This window comes from Bufo gargarizans, chromosome 5 (genome assembly GCF_014858855.1).
Source record: "Bufo gargarizans isolate SCDJY-AF-19 chromosome 5, ASM1485885v1, whole genome shotgun sequence".
NCBI lineage: Eukaryota > Metazoa > Chordata > Amphibia > Anura > Bufonidae > Bufo > Bufo gargarizans.
Window position 1 is genome coordinate 71961446 of NC_058084.1, and position 17174 is coordinate 71978619.

A 17174-nucleotide genomic window follows, 5' to 3' on the forward strand; every position below is an offset into this window, starting at 1 on the left:
ACAGATTCTCTGGGTTGCCCATAAACTGGACCAAGTCAGTTATCATGCCTCTTTGGGACCACACTTGGCCGTCTCACTACCACAACCTACCTGTGGTGGATCGTTTTAAGTACCTAGGGATAGTGATCACTAGAAATGCACATCTATCATGCACTTTGAATATTGAACCCCTGGTGGCTCTCTTTGTGGACAAGTTCAAGTCGTGGAGGTCCCTCCCCCTTTCCATTATGGGCAGATTGAATCTTGTAAAAATGATACTGCTCCCCAAGGGCCTATATATTCTAGCTCATGCGTGCGCTCCCATATCTAAGGGCTTCTTTGATCGTATTCACGCCATGGTTGCCTCGTTTGTGTGGGGTGGAGCTAGAAGGAAGTTATCCTTGGCTGTGCTTCAGAGGCCTAAGACTCAAGGGGTGCTTCTCTTCTGGACTTCTTTCTTTACTACTTAGCTGGTCAGCTTAAGTTCCTGAGGCCCTGGGTATCATCGGCTGATTTGCCCAATGCTGAGTACTTTCTACGGGAGCACTTGCGTCTGGGTACTCTTTGGCCGGTTTTGGAGAATTCAAATTGCCCCTGCGGTCGCTTGCTCCCTCTTCACAGGCTGGCACATCAAGTGTGGCAGGCTTCTAAACTGCATTCATATAAGGACCTGCCTGACGTGGTTCCCTTGTGGGATAATCCCATGTTTACTCATCTGAGTCTGGGGGATGGGGTTGATATGTGGAAGCTCCATGGAGTCTGCACACTGGAAGATTTGTATGAGGGTGGGCATTTACGCTCCTTCTCGCAGATTCAGGATAATTTTTTTTAGGTACCTGCAATTGAGGCACGCCCTGCAGGCTCAGCTAAGAGTGTTGGGGAGGGCTATCTCAAAATACCCTTTGATAGGAGTGCTGAGATCGCAGGGTCCGAGAGGAATCATCTCCGCCCTGTACACCCATCTGCTATGCAACCGCATGACAATGAACCCTCTTGCTATTGAAAACAAATGGAAGCTATCCATACCCTCTCTGACGGAGGATAATGGGAGTGAGGCGCTCCTTACTCCGACCAGGGTTTCACCCTCTATTAATAATAGATTGGTCCAGATGTTTATTCTTCATAGGAGCTACCTCACTCCAACCAGGTTACATAAGATGGGAAGGATCCCTCATAGTAGGTGCCACGGATGCTCGGCCGACTTCTGGCATATGTTCTGGGAATGCAGCTATATTCGCCGCTTCTGGACTTCGTCCTGGGGATATTATCCACAATGGTCCCTGCTGCGATCCCTCTTTGTCCCAAACTTTGTATACTTTGAGTGCTGGATGAGGAGACGTGGTCCCATTATGATAGAATATTTTTAGGGGAATCATTATTCCTAGCTAGGAAAGCTATTGTGCTCCGATGGATGGGAGACAGACCACCATCTCTGGGCCAGTGGAAGTCCCTTGTTAACCACGTAGTGTCCATGGAAAACATTGTCTTTAAACACAGGAAGTGTCCGCAAAAATTCGGTTTGGGGAGAATGGTGTTCCTCCACATTAACCCTGCAAACCTCTCGTATGTACTCAGCGACTGACAATCCTAGTTTGGGTTAAAGGGGACGTGTTCAGTTTCTCATTAATGTGTGAAGTAGTATGCTTTCATTCTCAGCACTTTTCCACATGATTTATTTGGTTTTAAAATGTATGCCCTGTGTAATGCATCACTCTGTACTTGTATCATATCGGGTTACTCCCCTGCGTGGGAAACTAATATGCTTTATCCTACTTGATTCATACCTGAACAGTTTATCGTTAATAAAACGAGTTTAAAAAAAAAAATCACTTAGGATAAAAACATGCGGCTGGATATAGGGTTGTAGGAGAGGGTTATGCTGTAATGCTCTGGTATGAGCCACACGATAGCGTACCTCGTTGATATAAGCCTCAAATGGGACTCGCAATAGAATAACGTATCAGTTATTCTATTACGAGTCTGAGGCTTATATCAACGAGGTACGCTATCGTGTGGCTCATACCAGAGCATTACAGCATAACCCTCTCCTACAACCCTATATCCAGCCGCATGTTTTTATCCTAAGTGATTTTAATGCTATTTTATTTATCACTTGATGCGATTTTATGTGTATGGTTTACTTGATGCCATTTTATGCATATGAGGTGTCCTTTGATGATTAAACTATATCATTGAATTTGCTGCCCAGAGTTCTCAAATAATTGAGTCCCCCTACTTTTTATGTTTTTTTTCCCATCACTTTACCTCCTAAAAGAAAATTGAAGAAAAAGTGATTAAAAAGTCATGCACAAAATGGCATTATCAAAACGTCCAGGTCACCTTGCAAAAAATGAGCCCTTCACATCTCCATAGACATAACTATAAAAAAGGTGGGCAGAATATGGCAATGCAAAGAAAAAAATAATTAGTTTTTTTTATTTATTATTAAAATGCAAGAAAAACTATACATATGTGGTAACGCCTTAATCATACTGACTTGGAGAATGAAAAGTCAGTTTTACCACATGGTGAACGCTGTAAAACTGTGGTGGAATTGTTTTTATTTTTTTTTTTAATTCCACCCTATTTGGAATTTTTTTCCCCGCTACCTTATATGCAATATTAAATGGTGCCATTAGAAAGTGCAACTTATCCTGCTAAAATCAAGCCCTCATAAAGCTATGTGAAAAAAAAAAAAAAAAAAGTTATGGCTCCGGGAAGGCAGGGAGCGAAAAATGAAAAAAATAAATAAAAAAATTGCTGCGTCACGAAGGGGTTAAATATATGTAACCTGCTCTCTGTAACTACCACAGCCTCCCCAGTTTAACATTTTAATTCCCTGTTCCTATCAATCAAAGTGTAGCGGGTGTGGCAGTTGCAGAGAGAGCAGAACCTCTAGGTGTAATGGTAACGCCCCCGTTGCTCCTAGAGGCTCATTTGCATATATTAAAACGTAATTCTTCTCAGTAATGCGGGCACATATGAACATGGGACCAACACAGGTGCCTTCAGCTGCCAAGCGCATATGTAACATGTCAGCCAGTGTCATAGGGACAAAACTGCTGACAAATGCCCCCAATTATAAACTTCTAATCAGTTTTCTAGCCTTAAAAATCATATTGTTTCCCTAATATTTCATAACCTGAAATACACTGTTTCTTTGATTTAGTCTCTGTTACACCCCATAAGTAAAGTGCAGTGTACAAAGTCTTCAGTCACTCCCTGATGTCATGCAGTGTCCGTACCCAGCACTTGTGGGACCCTGGATCCAGTCTCTGCTATGGGGTCTGCTCACTGCACTGTCCCTGCAGGGCTGCAGCTTTATGTCTGAGAAGATGAGAGAGCATACATTCTTCTGAATCCTAGCGAGAAACAGTTGTTGGGTAGTTTCAGGGCACCACGATCTCTTGGACGGGCCAAGGATCGGGGGGAAATAATTGTCCTATGTAAACGTGCAGCCGATGAGCCGGCCAACATGTCCTATATCCATGAGACTTGTCTGGAATACACAATACGACTTTCTAATTATCTGTCAAAGTTGCTGGATATGAAAAGAAGTAATGCAATTTTAGCATACTTATTAAACCAGAATGAGCAGAGCTCCCCCGGCTCTATAACCATCTAGAATTACCGGTCATGTAGTACCAAGGATGGCCGAGCATGCATGTGCTTTCAAGTTCTCATTCTTGGCTAGAGGTGCACTTTTTTTAATGGCAGGTCTCTAGAAGGGGTTACACATTCCAGAAATGCCTCACTTACGACTTGATGAAGACATCTTACTACATTTTGTAGTATTTCCTGAAAAGAAAAAAATTTTTCGCAGCTTCAGTCAACTTCTAAGATGAATTGTTCTTCGCAAAACATTGCCTGAAGAATTTAAAGGGGTTGTTTCACCTTGGACATTGATGGCACGTCGCTAGGATATGCCACTAAGGTCACATAGGTGCAGGTCCGACCTCTGGAAGATGCCACTTTTATTCATAAAATATACAGCAAAGTTTCATGTATTCATATGTGCTACTGGTATATCAAAAAAAAAAAGGATCACATTTGTAATGCCGTTAAGACATTATAAAATCAGCTTTATGACTGAGGGCTGAGCTGCACTTTGAATGGAGCTGTGACTCTGGCTCCTTTCAAAATGGCAGTTCTGGAGCTGTCTGCTGCAGAGAACAGCTTATTGGGGGGGGGGGGGTCTTGCCATGTATTGGACACGCCCCTTTTACAGATAATGTAGTAGTCCTATATAACAGTGAATGCGGGTAATGAGTTCTTATCAGTATTGAGCTATAGACATGTATTACTTATAATCTTTATCATTCATTATGGTTTTGCCATTTGTCCGTAAAAAATGTTGGCTGTCCGTGATTTTGGGATAAGTTGTCCAGAAAAAAATAAAAATTCTGGTTGGCAACTCTGGGCAGTACCTCACTGTGTAGTGCCCTCTGCATTATTGGGGTTCTGTGGGAATGATTTAAAATGGCCTCCATGTGAGCAGGGCTGGTTGCCTCTACCTTCAGAGCTGAGGGGACGGATCCTCACTACACTACCCTCCAATAGCTGGTAATGATATGATCCTAAAGGCAGGCCCTCAGCATCTGGTTCACCATAGATACTCTAAACCATTGATTAAAATCCACATTTATTCTAATACGTAAGTTGTATAAAATCTCAAATGCAATTATTAAAAAAAAGACCTAAAATGCAAATAAACAATGTCAAACTTCCAGAAAATTGCTAGAAAAACAAATACAAAGTTATTCAAATTGCAGATAATGTAAAAACGAAGTAATATCTTGTTAGAAATTTCTAGCTATAGACACATTTGATTCCAAAGGTTGATGTTGCAGTTTTCAAGGTTAATATTTCAGCCTGCGTAGTGGGATAACTTGGGCTTTGTTCGCATTCAAGTAAATATGAAGAAACAGGTAGGTATACAAGTCTTTGTGCCTTTCAGTATATACACTGGATATAAAAAGTCTACACACCCCTGTTAAAATGTCAGGTTTCTGTGATGTAAAAAAATGAGACAAAGATAAATAATTTCAGAACTTTTTCCACCTTTAACACCTTCCCGACCCATGACGTACTATTATGTCATGGGAACCACTGCGTTTCCACAATTTGACGTAATAGTACGTCATGGTGATCGCGTGGGCACCGGAGCTGTGCGCACGCGAGCACTGCAGGGGCCAGGCAGTCCCTGGTAACCGGGCCCCTGCTGTATCCGCCGGCATCGCTGTAAAAGACGATGCCGGTGGATTAACCTCTTCTATGCCGCGATCCGCGCTGACCGCGACATAGAAGGGGTTTGTGTCGTGCGAATGAGTGCAGAGTCCCCGCGCTGCTGTGGCGGGGACTGGATCTCTCAGAAGGCAGTCCGATGCCATGCAGAGGCTGTCCAATGCCTTGCATGGCATCGGGACCTGCCTTCTACGGGTGTCGAGGAGATCCAGCCTCAGGCTGCGTCTCCTAGGCAACCTGTTAGTGTATGACTCACTGTAGTACACGAACAGGCAATGCATTGCAATACAGATGTATTGTAATGCATTGCAGAGGGGATCAGACACCCAAAAGTGAACATCAGTAATAAAGTAAAGAAAAAAAAGTATTTATAATAAAATGAATAAAGTAATTAAATTAATAAAGTAAAAAAAGGAAAAAAAAATGCCCCTTTCCACTTATTTTATAATAAAAAACTGAAAAAACAAAACACACACATTGGGTATCGCCGCGTCCGTAATATCCGGCTCTATAAATATATCACATGATCCACCCTGTCCAATAAACACCCTAAAAAAATAAAAATAAAAACAGCGTAAAAAAAAAATCCATTTTTGTCACCTTACATCACGAAAAGTGCAACACCAAGCGATCAAAAAGGCGTATGTCCCACAAAATGGTATCAATAAAACAGTCACCTTATCCCGCAAAAAATTAGCCCCTACCTAAGATAATCGCCCAAAAAATAAATAAAAAATATAGCTCTCAGAACATGGAGACACTAAAACATCATTTTTTTTTTCCAAACTGCTATTATTGTGCTAAAGTGAAAGACATAAAAAAAAATATTAACATATTAGGTATCGCCACGTCCGTAACAATCAGCTCTATAAAAATATCACAAAACTGTAAAGAAAAAAGAAGCCATTTTTGTCACCTTACATCACAAAAATTGCTACACCAAGCGATCAAAAAGGCATATACCAAAATAGTACCAATCAAACCGTCACCTCATCCCGCAAAAAAATAAAAAAGCTATGGCTCTCAGACGATACACTAAAATATCATTATTTCGGTTTCAAAAATGCTATTATGTGCAACTTAAATAAATAAGAAAAAGTAGACATGTCCGTAACAATCTGCTCTATAGAAAAGTCACATTACCTAATCCCTCAGGTAAACACTGTAAAAATAAATAAATAAAAACTGCGCAAAAACAACCATTTTTTTGGTCCCCTTGCCCCATAAAGTGTAATAATGAGTGATCAAAAAATCATATGTACCCAAAAATGGTACATATAAAAACGTCAACGGTTCCTGCAAAAAACGAGCACCTGCACAAGACGAAAATAAAAATAAAAAATAAATAGGGCGTTCAGAAATGGAGATACAAAAACCTAATTCTTGTTTTCAAAAAATGCTTTAATAAGTAAAACTGAAACAAACATCATAGAAAGTAGACATATTTGATATAATTGCGTCCGTAACAACCTGTTCTATAAAAATAGTGCATGATCTAACCTGTCAGATGAATGTTGTTAAAAATAAATAATAAAAACGGTGCCAAAGCATACATTTTTTTGGTTACGTTGTCTAAAAATAAACATAATATAGAGCAATAAAAAATCATATGTACCCCAAAATAGTACCAATAAAACTAGCACCTTATCCTGTAGTTTCCAAAATGTGATCACTTTGAGTTTCTACTGTAGGGGTGCATCACGGGGGCTTCAAATGGGACATGGCATCTAAAAACCAGTTCAGCTAAATCTGCCTTCCAAAAACCATATGGCGTTCCTTTCCTACTGCGCCCTACCATGTGCCCGTACAGCAGTTTACGATCACATGTGGGGTGTTTCTGTAAACCGCAGAATCAGTGTAATAAATATTAAGTTTTATTTGGCTGTTAACCCTTGCTTTGCTACTGGAAAATTTTTTATTAAAATGTAAAATCTGCCCAAAAAGTAAAATTCAGAAATTTTATCTCCATTTTCCATTAATTCTTGTGGAACACCTAATGGGGTTAACAAAGTTAGTAAAATCTGTTTTGTATACCTTGAGGGGTGAAGTTTGTAAAATGGTATCCTTTTTGGGTGGTTTCTATTATGTAAGCCTCACAAAGTGACTTCAGACTTGAACTGGTCCTTTAAAAAGTGGGTTTTGAAAATTTTCCGAAAAATTTCAAGATTTGCTACTAAACTTCTAAGCCTCCTAACGTCCCCAAAAAAATAAAGTGTCATTTTCAAAATGAATTCAAACATAAAGTAGACATATGGGAAATGTAAAGTAATAACTATTATATGAGGTATCACTATCTATTATAAAAGTAGAGAAATTGAAATGGGCCATTCCAAAACTTTATTTTCTTCTGGTGAAGCCATTCCTTTGTTGATTTGGATGTATGCTTTGGGTCGTTGTCATGCTGAAAGATGAAGTTCCTCTTCATGTTCAGCTTTCTAGCAGAAGCCTGAAGGTTTTGTGCCAATATTGACTGGTATTTGGAACTGTTCATAATTCCCTCTAACTTTACTAAGGCCCCAGTTCCAGCTGAAGAAAAACAGCCCCTTGGCATGATGCTGCCACCACCGTGCTGCCACCAACTGGTGTTCTTTTGGTGATGTGCAGTGTTGTTTTTGCGCCAAACATATCTTTTGGAATTATGGCCAAAAAGTTCAACCTTGGTTTCATCAGACCATAACACCTTTTCCCACATGCTTTTGGGAGACTTCAGATGTGTTTTTTTTTTTTTGCAAAATGTAGCCTGGCTTGGATGTTTTTCTAAGTAAGAAAAGGCTTTCGTCTTGCCACTCTACCCCAGACATATGAAGAATACAGGAGATTGTTGTCACATGTACAACACAGCCAGTACTTGCCAGATATTCCTGCAGCTCCTTTAATGTTGCTGTAGGCCTCTTGGTAGCCTCCCCGACCAGTTTTTTCTTCTTGTCTTTTTATCAATTTTGGAAGGACGTCCAGTTCTTGGTAATGTCACTGTTGTGCCATTTTTTCTTCACTTGATGATGACTGTCTTCACTGTGTTCCATGGTATATCTAATGCCTTGGAAATTATTTTGTACCATTCTCCTGACTGATACCTTTTAACAATGAGATCCCTCTGATGCTTTGGAAGCTCTCTGTGGACCATGGCTTTTGCTGTGGGATGAGACTAAGAAAATGTCAGGAAAGACCAACTAGAGCAGCTGAACTTTATTTGGGGTTATTCGGAGGCACTTTAAATGATGGCAGGTGTATGCTGACTCCTATTTAACATGATTTTGAATGTTATTGCTTAATTCTGAACACAGCTACATCCCCACTTATGCAACCACATTATTTTTATTTATTTTTTGTTTTCTTTCCTCCACCTAAAAGATTTCAGTTTGTTTTTCAATTGAGTGGTACAGTTTATAGGTCACATTAAAGGTGGAAAAAGTTCTGAAATGATTTATCTTTGGCTCATTTTTTTACAGCACAGAAACCAGATATTTAAACAGGGGTGTGTAAACTTTTTATATCCACTGTATATATTACTTTGTTAGTTTTGGATGACTCATCCACATGTATATCACCCTGATTTATGTATATATCGTCTTGGTTTAGGTGGTTAATCCATGGAGGTAAGTGAATGGTTAATAGATATAGAGTAATTAGTACATCCACACAGGTAAGTATATGATTGGCGTTTTTACATGATGAATAAATACTTTATCCAAGAAGTCTGATGTTGCAATTAGTGATTTATACTGTTCATCATGGAGAACTTATTATTCACTGGTTTGTTGATATTAGATGTTAATTCTGTTAGTATATTACTCACTGTTGGGTGGTCTAATGATGGCCAATGCCGGTGGCATCCCCACTCGGCAAACAGCTTCACTCACCTTGCTTGCCGGCACCTGCAGTCTCCAATCCTCCGTCTATGTAGTAGGGTTGTTGCGGGTATCGAAATTTCGATACCCAATCGATACTTGTATCGATACCGGGATTTCCGTTTTTTCGATACTGGGCTGCGCTTCTGCGCAGTCTAGTATCTCTGAACATGAGCGCGCTGCTGTCGGCGCGCTCATGTTCTCTCTCAGCAGCACGGGGAGAAGGAAGCTGTCCTCCCTCCCCCTGTGCTGCTGCCGCTGCCACCAATGAGAAGAGAGGGGCGGAGGAGGGGCGGCAATGAGAAGAGAGGGGCGGAGGAGGGGCGGCAATGAGAAGAGAGGGGCGGAGGAGGGGCGGCAATGAGAAGAGAGGGGGGAGGAGGGGCGGGCGCACTGCGCCACCAATGAGGAGAGAGGGGCGGAGGAGGGGCGGGCGCACTGCGCCACCAATGATAGGATTATTTCCACACAGAGCGGCGCCCAGCGATGTCCCAGCACTCACCATTAGTCCTGGGCGCCGCTCCGTTCGCCCGCAGTGCCCCATTACTGTCTCCTCTCCTGCTCCACATGCTGCTGATTACTATCAGAGCGATGGGAGGAGACATCAGCTTCACTAGTGGGCGTTCCTTCTCCCTGCGCTGCGATTGGACAGCGCTACAGCCAGGGAGAAGGAACGCCCACTAGTGAATCTGATGTCTCCTCCCATCGCTCCGATAGTAATCAGCAGCATGTGGAGCAGGAGAGGAGACAGTAATGGAGCACTGCAGGCGAACGGAGCGGCGCCCAGGACTAATGGTGAGTGCTGAGACATTGCTGGGTGCCGCTCTGTGTGGCCTGATAGTGAAAGTCTGGACTCATATACAGTAGTCAGTCTTTAACACATACAGGAGGCGGGTGCCGGCAGCAGAATCGCATTGCCGGCACCCTGCCCCTGACAGGGAGCTGCGATCAGCGGCAGTTAACTGCCGCTGATCTGCCAGTACCCGCCTCCTGTATAAAGGGGTAGTTATCATTGGTGGTGCAGTGTGTTCAACCCCCCCATCCCATTAAAATCATTGGTGGCACAGTGCGCCGGCCCCTCTCAACCCCCGAGTATTAAAATCATTGGTGGCAGTGGCCACAGGGACCTCTCCCCTCCCCCTCATTGGTGGTGCAGTGGCAGCTTCTGATCGGAGCCCCAGCTGTGTAAGCCTGGGGCTCCGATCGGTTACCATGGCAGCCAGGACGCTACAGAAGCCCTGGTTGCCATGGTAACATCCCTGATGCTGTGTGCACAAAGCACAGAGCAGCAGGGACAGTGTGGAGTCCTATTCACCCTGATAGAGATCTATCAGGCTGAATAGGAAAAGGGATGAAAGATCCCAGGTTCTAGCCCCTAAGGGGGAAATAGTTATTAAATAAAAAGTGTAAAAAAAACAAACAAAAAACACTAAAATATGAAGTATAAATCACCCCCTTTTCCCAATTTCACATATAAAATATATAAATAATAAACATATTACATCGCCACGTCAGAAAAGTCCAAACTATGAAAATATATTAAAAAAATCTAGGTGGTGAATGCCGGAACAGAAAAAATAAAATAAAAACTGCGCGATTCGCCATTTTTAAAAATGAGGAATGCACGTGGCTTTTTTTGTTTATTTTTTTTGCGTGGTATCGAATGGTATCGAGTATCGCAATACTTTTTCATGGTATCGAAACCGAATAAAAAAATTGGTATCGCAACAACTCTACTAAGTAGGTGGTGCGCCTCATCTTTGCAGACAGCTTCACTCACCCCGCTTACTCTGCTTACCGGCCTCCTGTGGTCTTCGGGTTCTCCAGCCACTTAGGTAATACGCCACGGTTGATTCCCCACGTGGTACGTTCGGTAGTCTTTGCCATATAAGCTATGTACTGAAGTCGGCGTCTCACAAGTTGCACTCTGCGTCACGTGCTTCTTGGATAGATATTATATATCTGTGTGGTTGTTCCACTGTTTCTGTCGTCAAAGACTCAATTCCTTGAAAATTATACCAACAATAGTTGTACAACTCTAGCAAAGTGGGTCTTGGTGGGTAGTCTTGTATACCTACCTGTTTCTTTATATTTACTTGAATGCGAACAAAGCCCAAGTTATCCCACTACGCAGGCTGAAATATTAACTTTGAAAACTGCAACATCAACCTTTGGAATCAAATGTGTCTATAGCTAGAAATTTCTAACAAGATATTACTTCGTTTTTACATTACCTGCAATTTTTATAACTTTGTATTTGTTTTTCTAGCAATTTTCTGGAAGTTTTACATTGTTTATTTGCATTTTATGTGTATTTTTGAATAATTGCATTTGAGATTTTATACAACTTGCGTATTAGAATAAATGTGGATTTTAATCAATGGTTTAGAGCAGGGGTCTCAAACTCAATTTACCTGGGGGCCGCAAGAGGCAGAGTCTGGGTGAGGCTGGGCCGCATAAGGGATTTCACTTTTTTTTTTTTACACTCCATAGTGTTTCCATGGGATTCCGATCCATGCGTTCGTTCTGCATCTCTGTGATTGTGGAACCATTCAAGTGAATGGGTCCACATCTGTGATGCAGAGTGCACGTGGGCCGGTGCCCATGTATTGCGTTGCGGACCTGCCGTATGCGGGTCGCAATACAGCCATGGGCACACAATGGCCGTGTGCATGAGGCCTAAAACATAAACTCCTATAAGAAAATAATAATCAATAATACACTTTATTGGCAAAAATTCATAAGAAGAAAATTTCCTCCTATGAATTTTTGCCAATAAACTTTATAATTGATTTCAGGCATTCTGGTATTTTCTTATAGGAGTTTATATTGTGTTTTACAGGCATGTGTGCTGCTGAGCAAAGCAACACATGGTAATTGCCCTCTATTCAATTATTGGCTCCTCTGACCCTTTATTTTGGTGTACTGTAGAGAGAGCCCCCATGTAACACATGTAACTGGTCTTGGTCTGTTATTTGATTCTTTAGTTCACCTGAATTCTAAATGTAAAACTCCAGCAGCAGCTTCTGCCTTCTTCAGCCAAGTTTCCTCTGGGCTCGGCTCGGCCAGGTTTCCTCTGGGCTCGGCTATGCGTCCTGAATCCTGATCGTGAATCTTCTGGCTGCCCCTGCTGATCAGCAGCTCAGTGGCTCCTCCCCTGTGTCCTGCACTGCTGCTGGCTGAGGCAGGCTTACATACGTTACACAGCTGTCACTCTGTGGAAAGTGTACTCGCGGCGCATAGACTCTCTGCCTGGAGTCGGCCTGGAGATCATGTGAGAGAGGGGCCGGGCGCTGCGCTGATTTTTATTTATTTTTTCATTCATTTTTGCGCAGGCTGGCCGTTGGTGCGGGCCACAAAATATTGTACTGAGGGCCGCAAATGGCCGCGAGTTTGAGACCCCTGGTTTAGAGTATCTATGGTGAACCAGATGTTGAGGGCCTGCCTTTAGTCTTATACTTAAATTTTTTTTTTTGCTATTAGTAACTGGGTGAGTCACATTAGACAGAGCACCAATTCCATGACAACAGCAAAGGAGATGCAAAGATAAATATATACATATCTTTTAAAATGATATGATCCTGCCTATGATCTCATTATGGCTGAGCAGCCTGACAGGAACGCTCACCAATGTGTAGTATATGCAAGTGCCAAGACATAGTGTGTAGTGAGGCCCCACCACCTCACCCTCCTAGGCAGTTCTGCAGGTGGGGCCAACCAGTCCTGCTCACATATTAGGACAGGTTGCTGGTGGCCATTTTAAATCATTCCCAGAAAACCCCTTTAGGCTACTTCACAGCCCCTTTCCTCTGCTCTGAGTGACAACTGTGGTGGTCTCCTGATTGGATGCTACAACTGTCACTCAGAGCAGAAGGAAGGGGCTATAGAAAAAAAAAAAAAAAAAAGCTAAAGGCCGCTTTTACACAAGTGTATTGAAATCCTTCAGTATTCTGGCTCTGGAGTACGCATGGATTCCAGATGATATACCATCAGTATTGCTTCAGTGTTTCATCAGGATCTACATGTGTATTCTTACCACCTTGATGCATTCCCATAGGCTTTAATGGGCATATTTGGAAACAAATTTGCACATAACTCGGACATGCTGCGGATTTCAAATACTGATGGAAATTATACGCCCATATGAATAGCCCTATTCATGAACATTAGCAGCAGATTCCGCTACATAAAATACAGGCCATATACGGATTGCAATTTACTTATGTTAAAGCGGCCTTATTGCCGAGAGCGCTGAGGAACCGCCTCCAGGGCACCTGCAGGGAAGGGGCCCCACAAAATAAAGCTTCATTTTCTCAGTCCTGCCAATAATATAACCGAAAGGAATTAAAGGAACGATTACCCACCTCACCCTGACTCCTACCTACCTTGCAGGTTCATAACTGCTGACAGGCACCCTTTAATTTAGGCCTTACTAAGTTTATTTCTTGGCTGTGACCTGTTACCCATGAGATTCCTCTACGGCCTTTGCAGTCGAGGTTTTTCTATATCTAGTACTAAATCTATGAAACCAAGCCGACATCCGCTCCACGGAATGGCTTTGTTTGCCTTCTCTCTGCTGATGTCTTTGCAGCAGGATACAGATCCCAGCAAACCCTCCGCTTACAGGGAAAGTCGGAGCTCCGATCAAGGCTTTTTTTTTTTTTTTTCAATTAAAATGCATAGTTTGCAAATAAAAATGCAAATCAGTTTCTCAAATGACTTTCTCTTCATTAGCCCTTAACTGTTTATCTCTGGTAGAATAGCTTAAATCCCATTATGCCACCATGCCCACTGTCATGCCCCCTGCAGGTTTCTGTAACCTAGTTCTTCATTGCTCTCCTTTAAAGCATCATTTATATTTTTCATCTAAATTGGTCTAAAATTCTGTACGGATTAATTTCTTTAGATATTCTTACTATCTATATCAGGGAGAGAAAATTCTGTGTTCGTGTAACTTTTAGGGGGCGTTAGAAAGATACTTCATATTGTTTGTTTCAAAGGTGTTATCCTACAAAGTTCAAAACTTTAGGTGATAAATACTAGGTTGGTGGAGGTCTGACTGCCAGGTCCCTCGCTGATCGCCCTAACGGTTGAGCGTATGCCCTGCTATTTTAGGCAACGTCTATGGCATTGGCAGACATAACGGAGTGCTGTGCTCATCTGTTTCCACCAGTGCCCTAGAGTTTGAATGGAGAGGAGGAGCACATACCGGACCGCCACTCTGGTCTTTCTGCGGGAGAGAATGAATAAGAAGATACCCGTATCATGTATTAAATGTTAGTTTCATTCATTAAATGGATTTTCCAGGATCAGAAAAGAATGTCTGTTGTCTTCCATAAATAGTTTTAGTCCTGTCCACAGTTCAGCTCATTTTACATAAGTGAAGTTTAGCTGTAAAACCAATCACAGGCCATGGATGGACAGGTATGATGCTGTTTTTGCAAGAAAGTAGTCATGTTTTTCTAATCCTGAATAACCCCTTTAAATCTAACGCTGGAGACATTAACAAATCAGCACAGGAATTAATGACAGTACTGTTATACTGCTGAAGACCCAGATAAGACAGGAAAGCAACACTATATGCACAGATAATATTCTGTACCTCTCAAGGTGACTGTACTTTTCATAATAGGGAATATAACCTTTCATGGTTCTTCTCACACAAAGAAAACAATGTTCTGGACATATGTCATAAACCGCTTAATTTATTTGAATTTCTTTTCAAACTTTAGGCCTGATAACAGAGTGGGTTACGATACTGGAGACTGCTCGGATGCCATGAATGGAGGCCGCATGAAAATTGGAGATAATAATGGATCAGGGCAGCTGACAAAGTTTTGCCATGAGTGTGGCACCAAATACCCAGTTCAGTCTGCCAAGTTCTGCTGCGAATGTGGCGTCAGAAGAATGGCTATGTGATAATTTCCTTATTTATCCTAAAGGAAGCCAAACATTACAGTATATCAACTAAAAATGGGCTTACTGTGACTGCTTACCTTTATGGTATATAAATTACTGGACTTGCATAACGACCAAGAGATAACTCAGCCGAAGTTAAAAAAGTTAATGACTTTAAATTAAAAAAAATACATTTATTATCATACTAGAATATTAAAATTGGGCCTAAAATTTTAAGAAAAAATTATCTTTATCCACATCGCACTATATTACCTTTAAGTATCAGTTAAGTATTCTTTAGTATGATGTGACAACAGCTTAAAGGGAACCTGTCACCGGGATTTTGTGTATAGAGCTGAGGACATGGGGTGCTAAATGGCCGCTAGCACATCCACAATACCCAGTCCCCATAGCTCTGTGTGCTTTTATTGTGCAAAAAAAACGATTTGATACATATGCAAATTAACCTGTACGAGTCCTGTACGTGACTCACCTCAGGGACAGGACTCATCTCAGGTTAATTTGCATATGTATCAAATCGTTTTTTACACAATAAAAGCACACAGAGCTATGGGGACTGGGTATTGCGCATGTGCTAGCGGCCATCTAGCAGCCCATGTCCTCAGCTCTATACCCAAAATCCCGGTGACAGGTTCCCTTTAAAAGAGCGCATTACGACCTTAGCTGGAGCTTCCAAAAGGATAAAGCTGACCATATTCATTACATTTTTGTTGGCGGGGGATGCCAGATGCTTCCAAATCTTGATCCGAGGTTGGATTTTTCTGGCAGCCATGTATTTCCCATTGCTATATTAATATATTTATGTATTTGGCCATGCAATATAGGCATACTAATTGGGCAATCAAGAATTTCAGCCCATGGTCATCATATGTCTATGGCCAGCTTAGCAGAATAGCCACATGCAGTATATTGCACTCAAAAGTCCTGGCACTGGAAGCTTTAACTTGTTATAATAATTGCATGTGCACTAATACTAGGATTATTCGAAGAATGCTGACGATGCAGGACTGAAATTTTTTATTTTATTTTTTTTGGTTGCGTACTCTGATTTCTTGGCGTTTTTTGTGTATACAGTACCTTTTATATGTTTATTCTCCAAAATCTACTTGTAGGATTTTACCATTTTATCTGAATGTTTTTTATTTTATTTATTTGTATTGCTTTTGTGTGGCATTGGGTAAGTGGGTTCATCCATACACAATAAATTACAACCTTACTCTCAGTTTTCAAACAAGATCCACTTTTATTTGCAGATAAGATCTGAGTAGAGGCACCCTTGTAAACAATCACCTTGTAAGGCTCCGACAAAGGACAGCCTGCCAGAGTTCTGCAGATCCGACATAGCCGAATAGTTCTGCATGTCCGCCAATTCCTATTGACTGTAATAGAATTCCGTGGAGATCCGGCCACTTCTGAGCATAAATGCTGGGATTCGGCTGGACAAAAATCACTGCACGCAACAATTATTGTCCGACCAAATCCCAGCATTTATGACGAGGAGCAGCCGGATCCCATTATAGTCAATGGGGTGTGGCAACACGAGGCACTATCTGGCTAGGTCGTATCCAGAGAAGTCTGGTAGGCTGTTCTATGCCGGAACAGTCCGCAGGATTAGCTTTGCCGTCAGTGTGAAAATAGCCTTAGGTGAAACATGTCTACTGATACTCTCAGGTGGAATATCGGTGGCTTTAACAGTACTGTATGTAGAACTTGTGAATGTACTGTGTTAAATTTTGTCAAACTGTGATTGTCTGATTGATTATACTTATACCTTTGTGGTAAACATACAAATTGCACCTTAAGTCATTTTTATGCATTTATAATACAGGGAGATCACTACATGGGGGTGTTCCTGCTCCAGGACACATTAGTTAATGGCATTTATAGCTATATGTAGAAGTGCATTCTATGGACCCATATGCTGTTTGATATCACAGCCCCAATTCCAGAAAAGTTGGGACACTTTGTAAAATGTATATTAAACAGAATGCAATGATTTGCAAATCTCATAGACCTATATTTCATTCACAGTAGATATCAGATTTTGAAAGTGAGACATTTTACCATTTCATGAAAAAAAAAAAAAAAGCTCATTTAGAACTTGATGGCAGCAACACATCTATCTCAAAATACTTGGGACAGGGCCATGTCTGCCATTGTGTAACATCCCCTCTTCTGTAAACG

At 41.6% G+C, this 17174-nt stretch overlaps 1 protein-coding gene across 2 annotated transcripts in view; it reads left to right on the forward strand.

The window, feature by feature from the left end:
- Window positions 1-15329, forward strand: part of ZC2HC1A (zinc finger C2HC-type containing 1A) — a 63209-nt gene extending 47880 nt beyond the window's left edge. For both annotated transcript variants that reach the window (XM_044294183.1, XM_044294184.1), the window contains one exon: window positions 14804-15329. In XM_044294183.1, coding sequence (XP_044150118.1) covers window positions 14804-14990 — 187 coding nt within the window. In that variant the 3' untranslated portion in view covers window positions 14991-15329. The remainder of the gene's footprint in view (window positions 1-14803) is intronic.
- Window positions 15330-17174: the final 1845 nt, after the last annotated feature.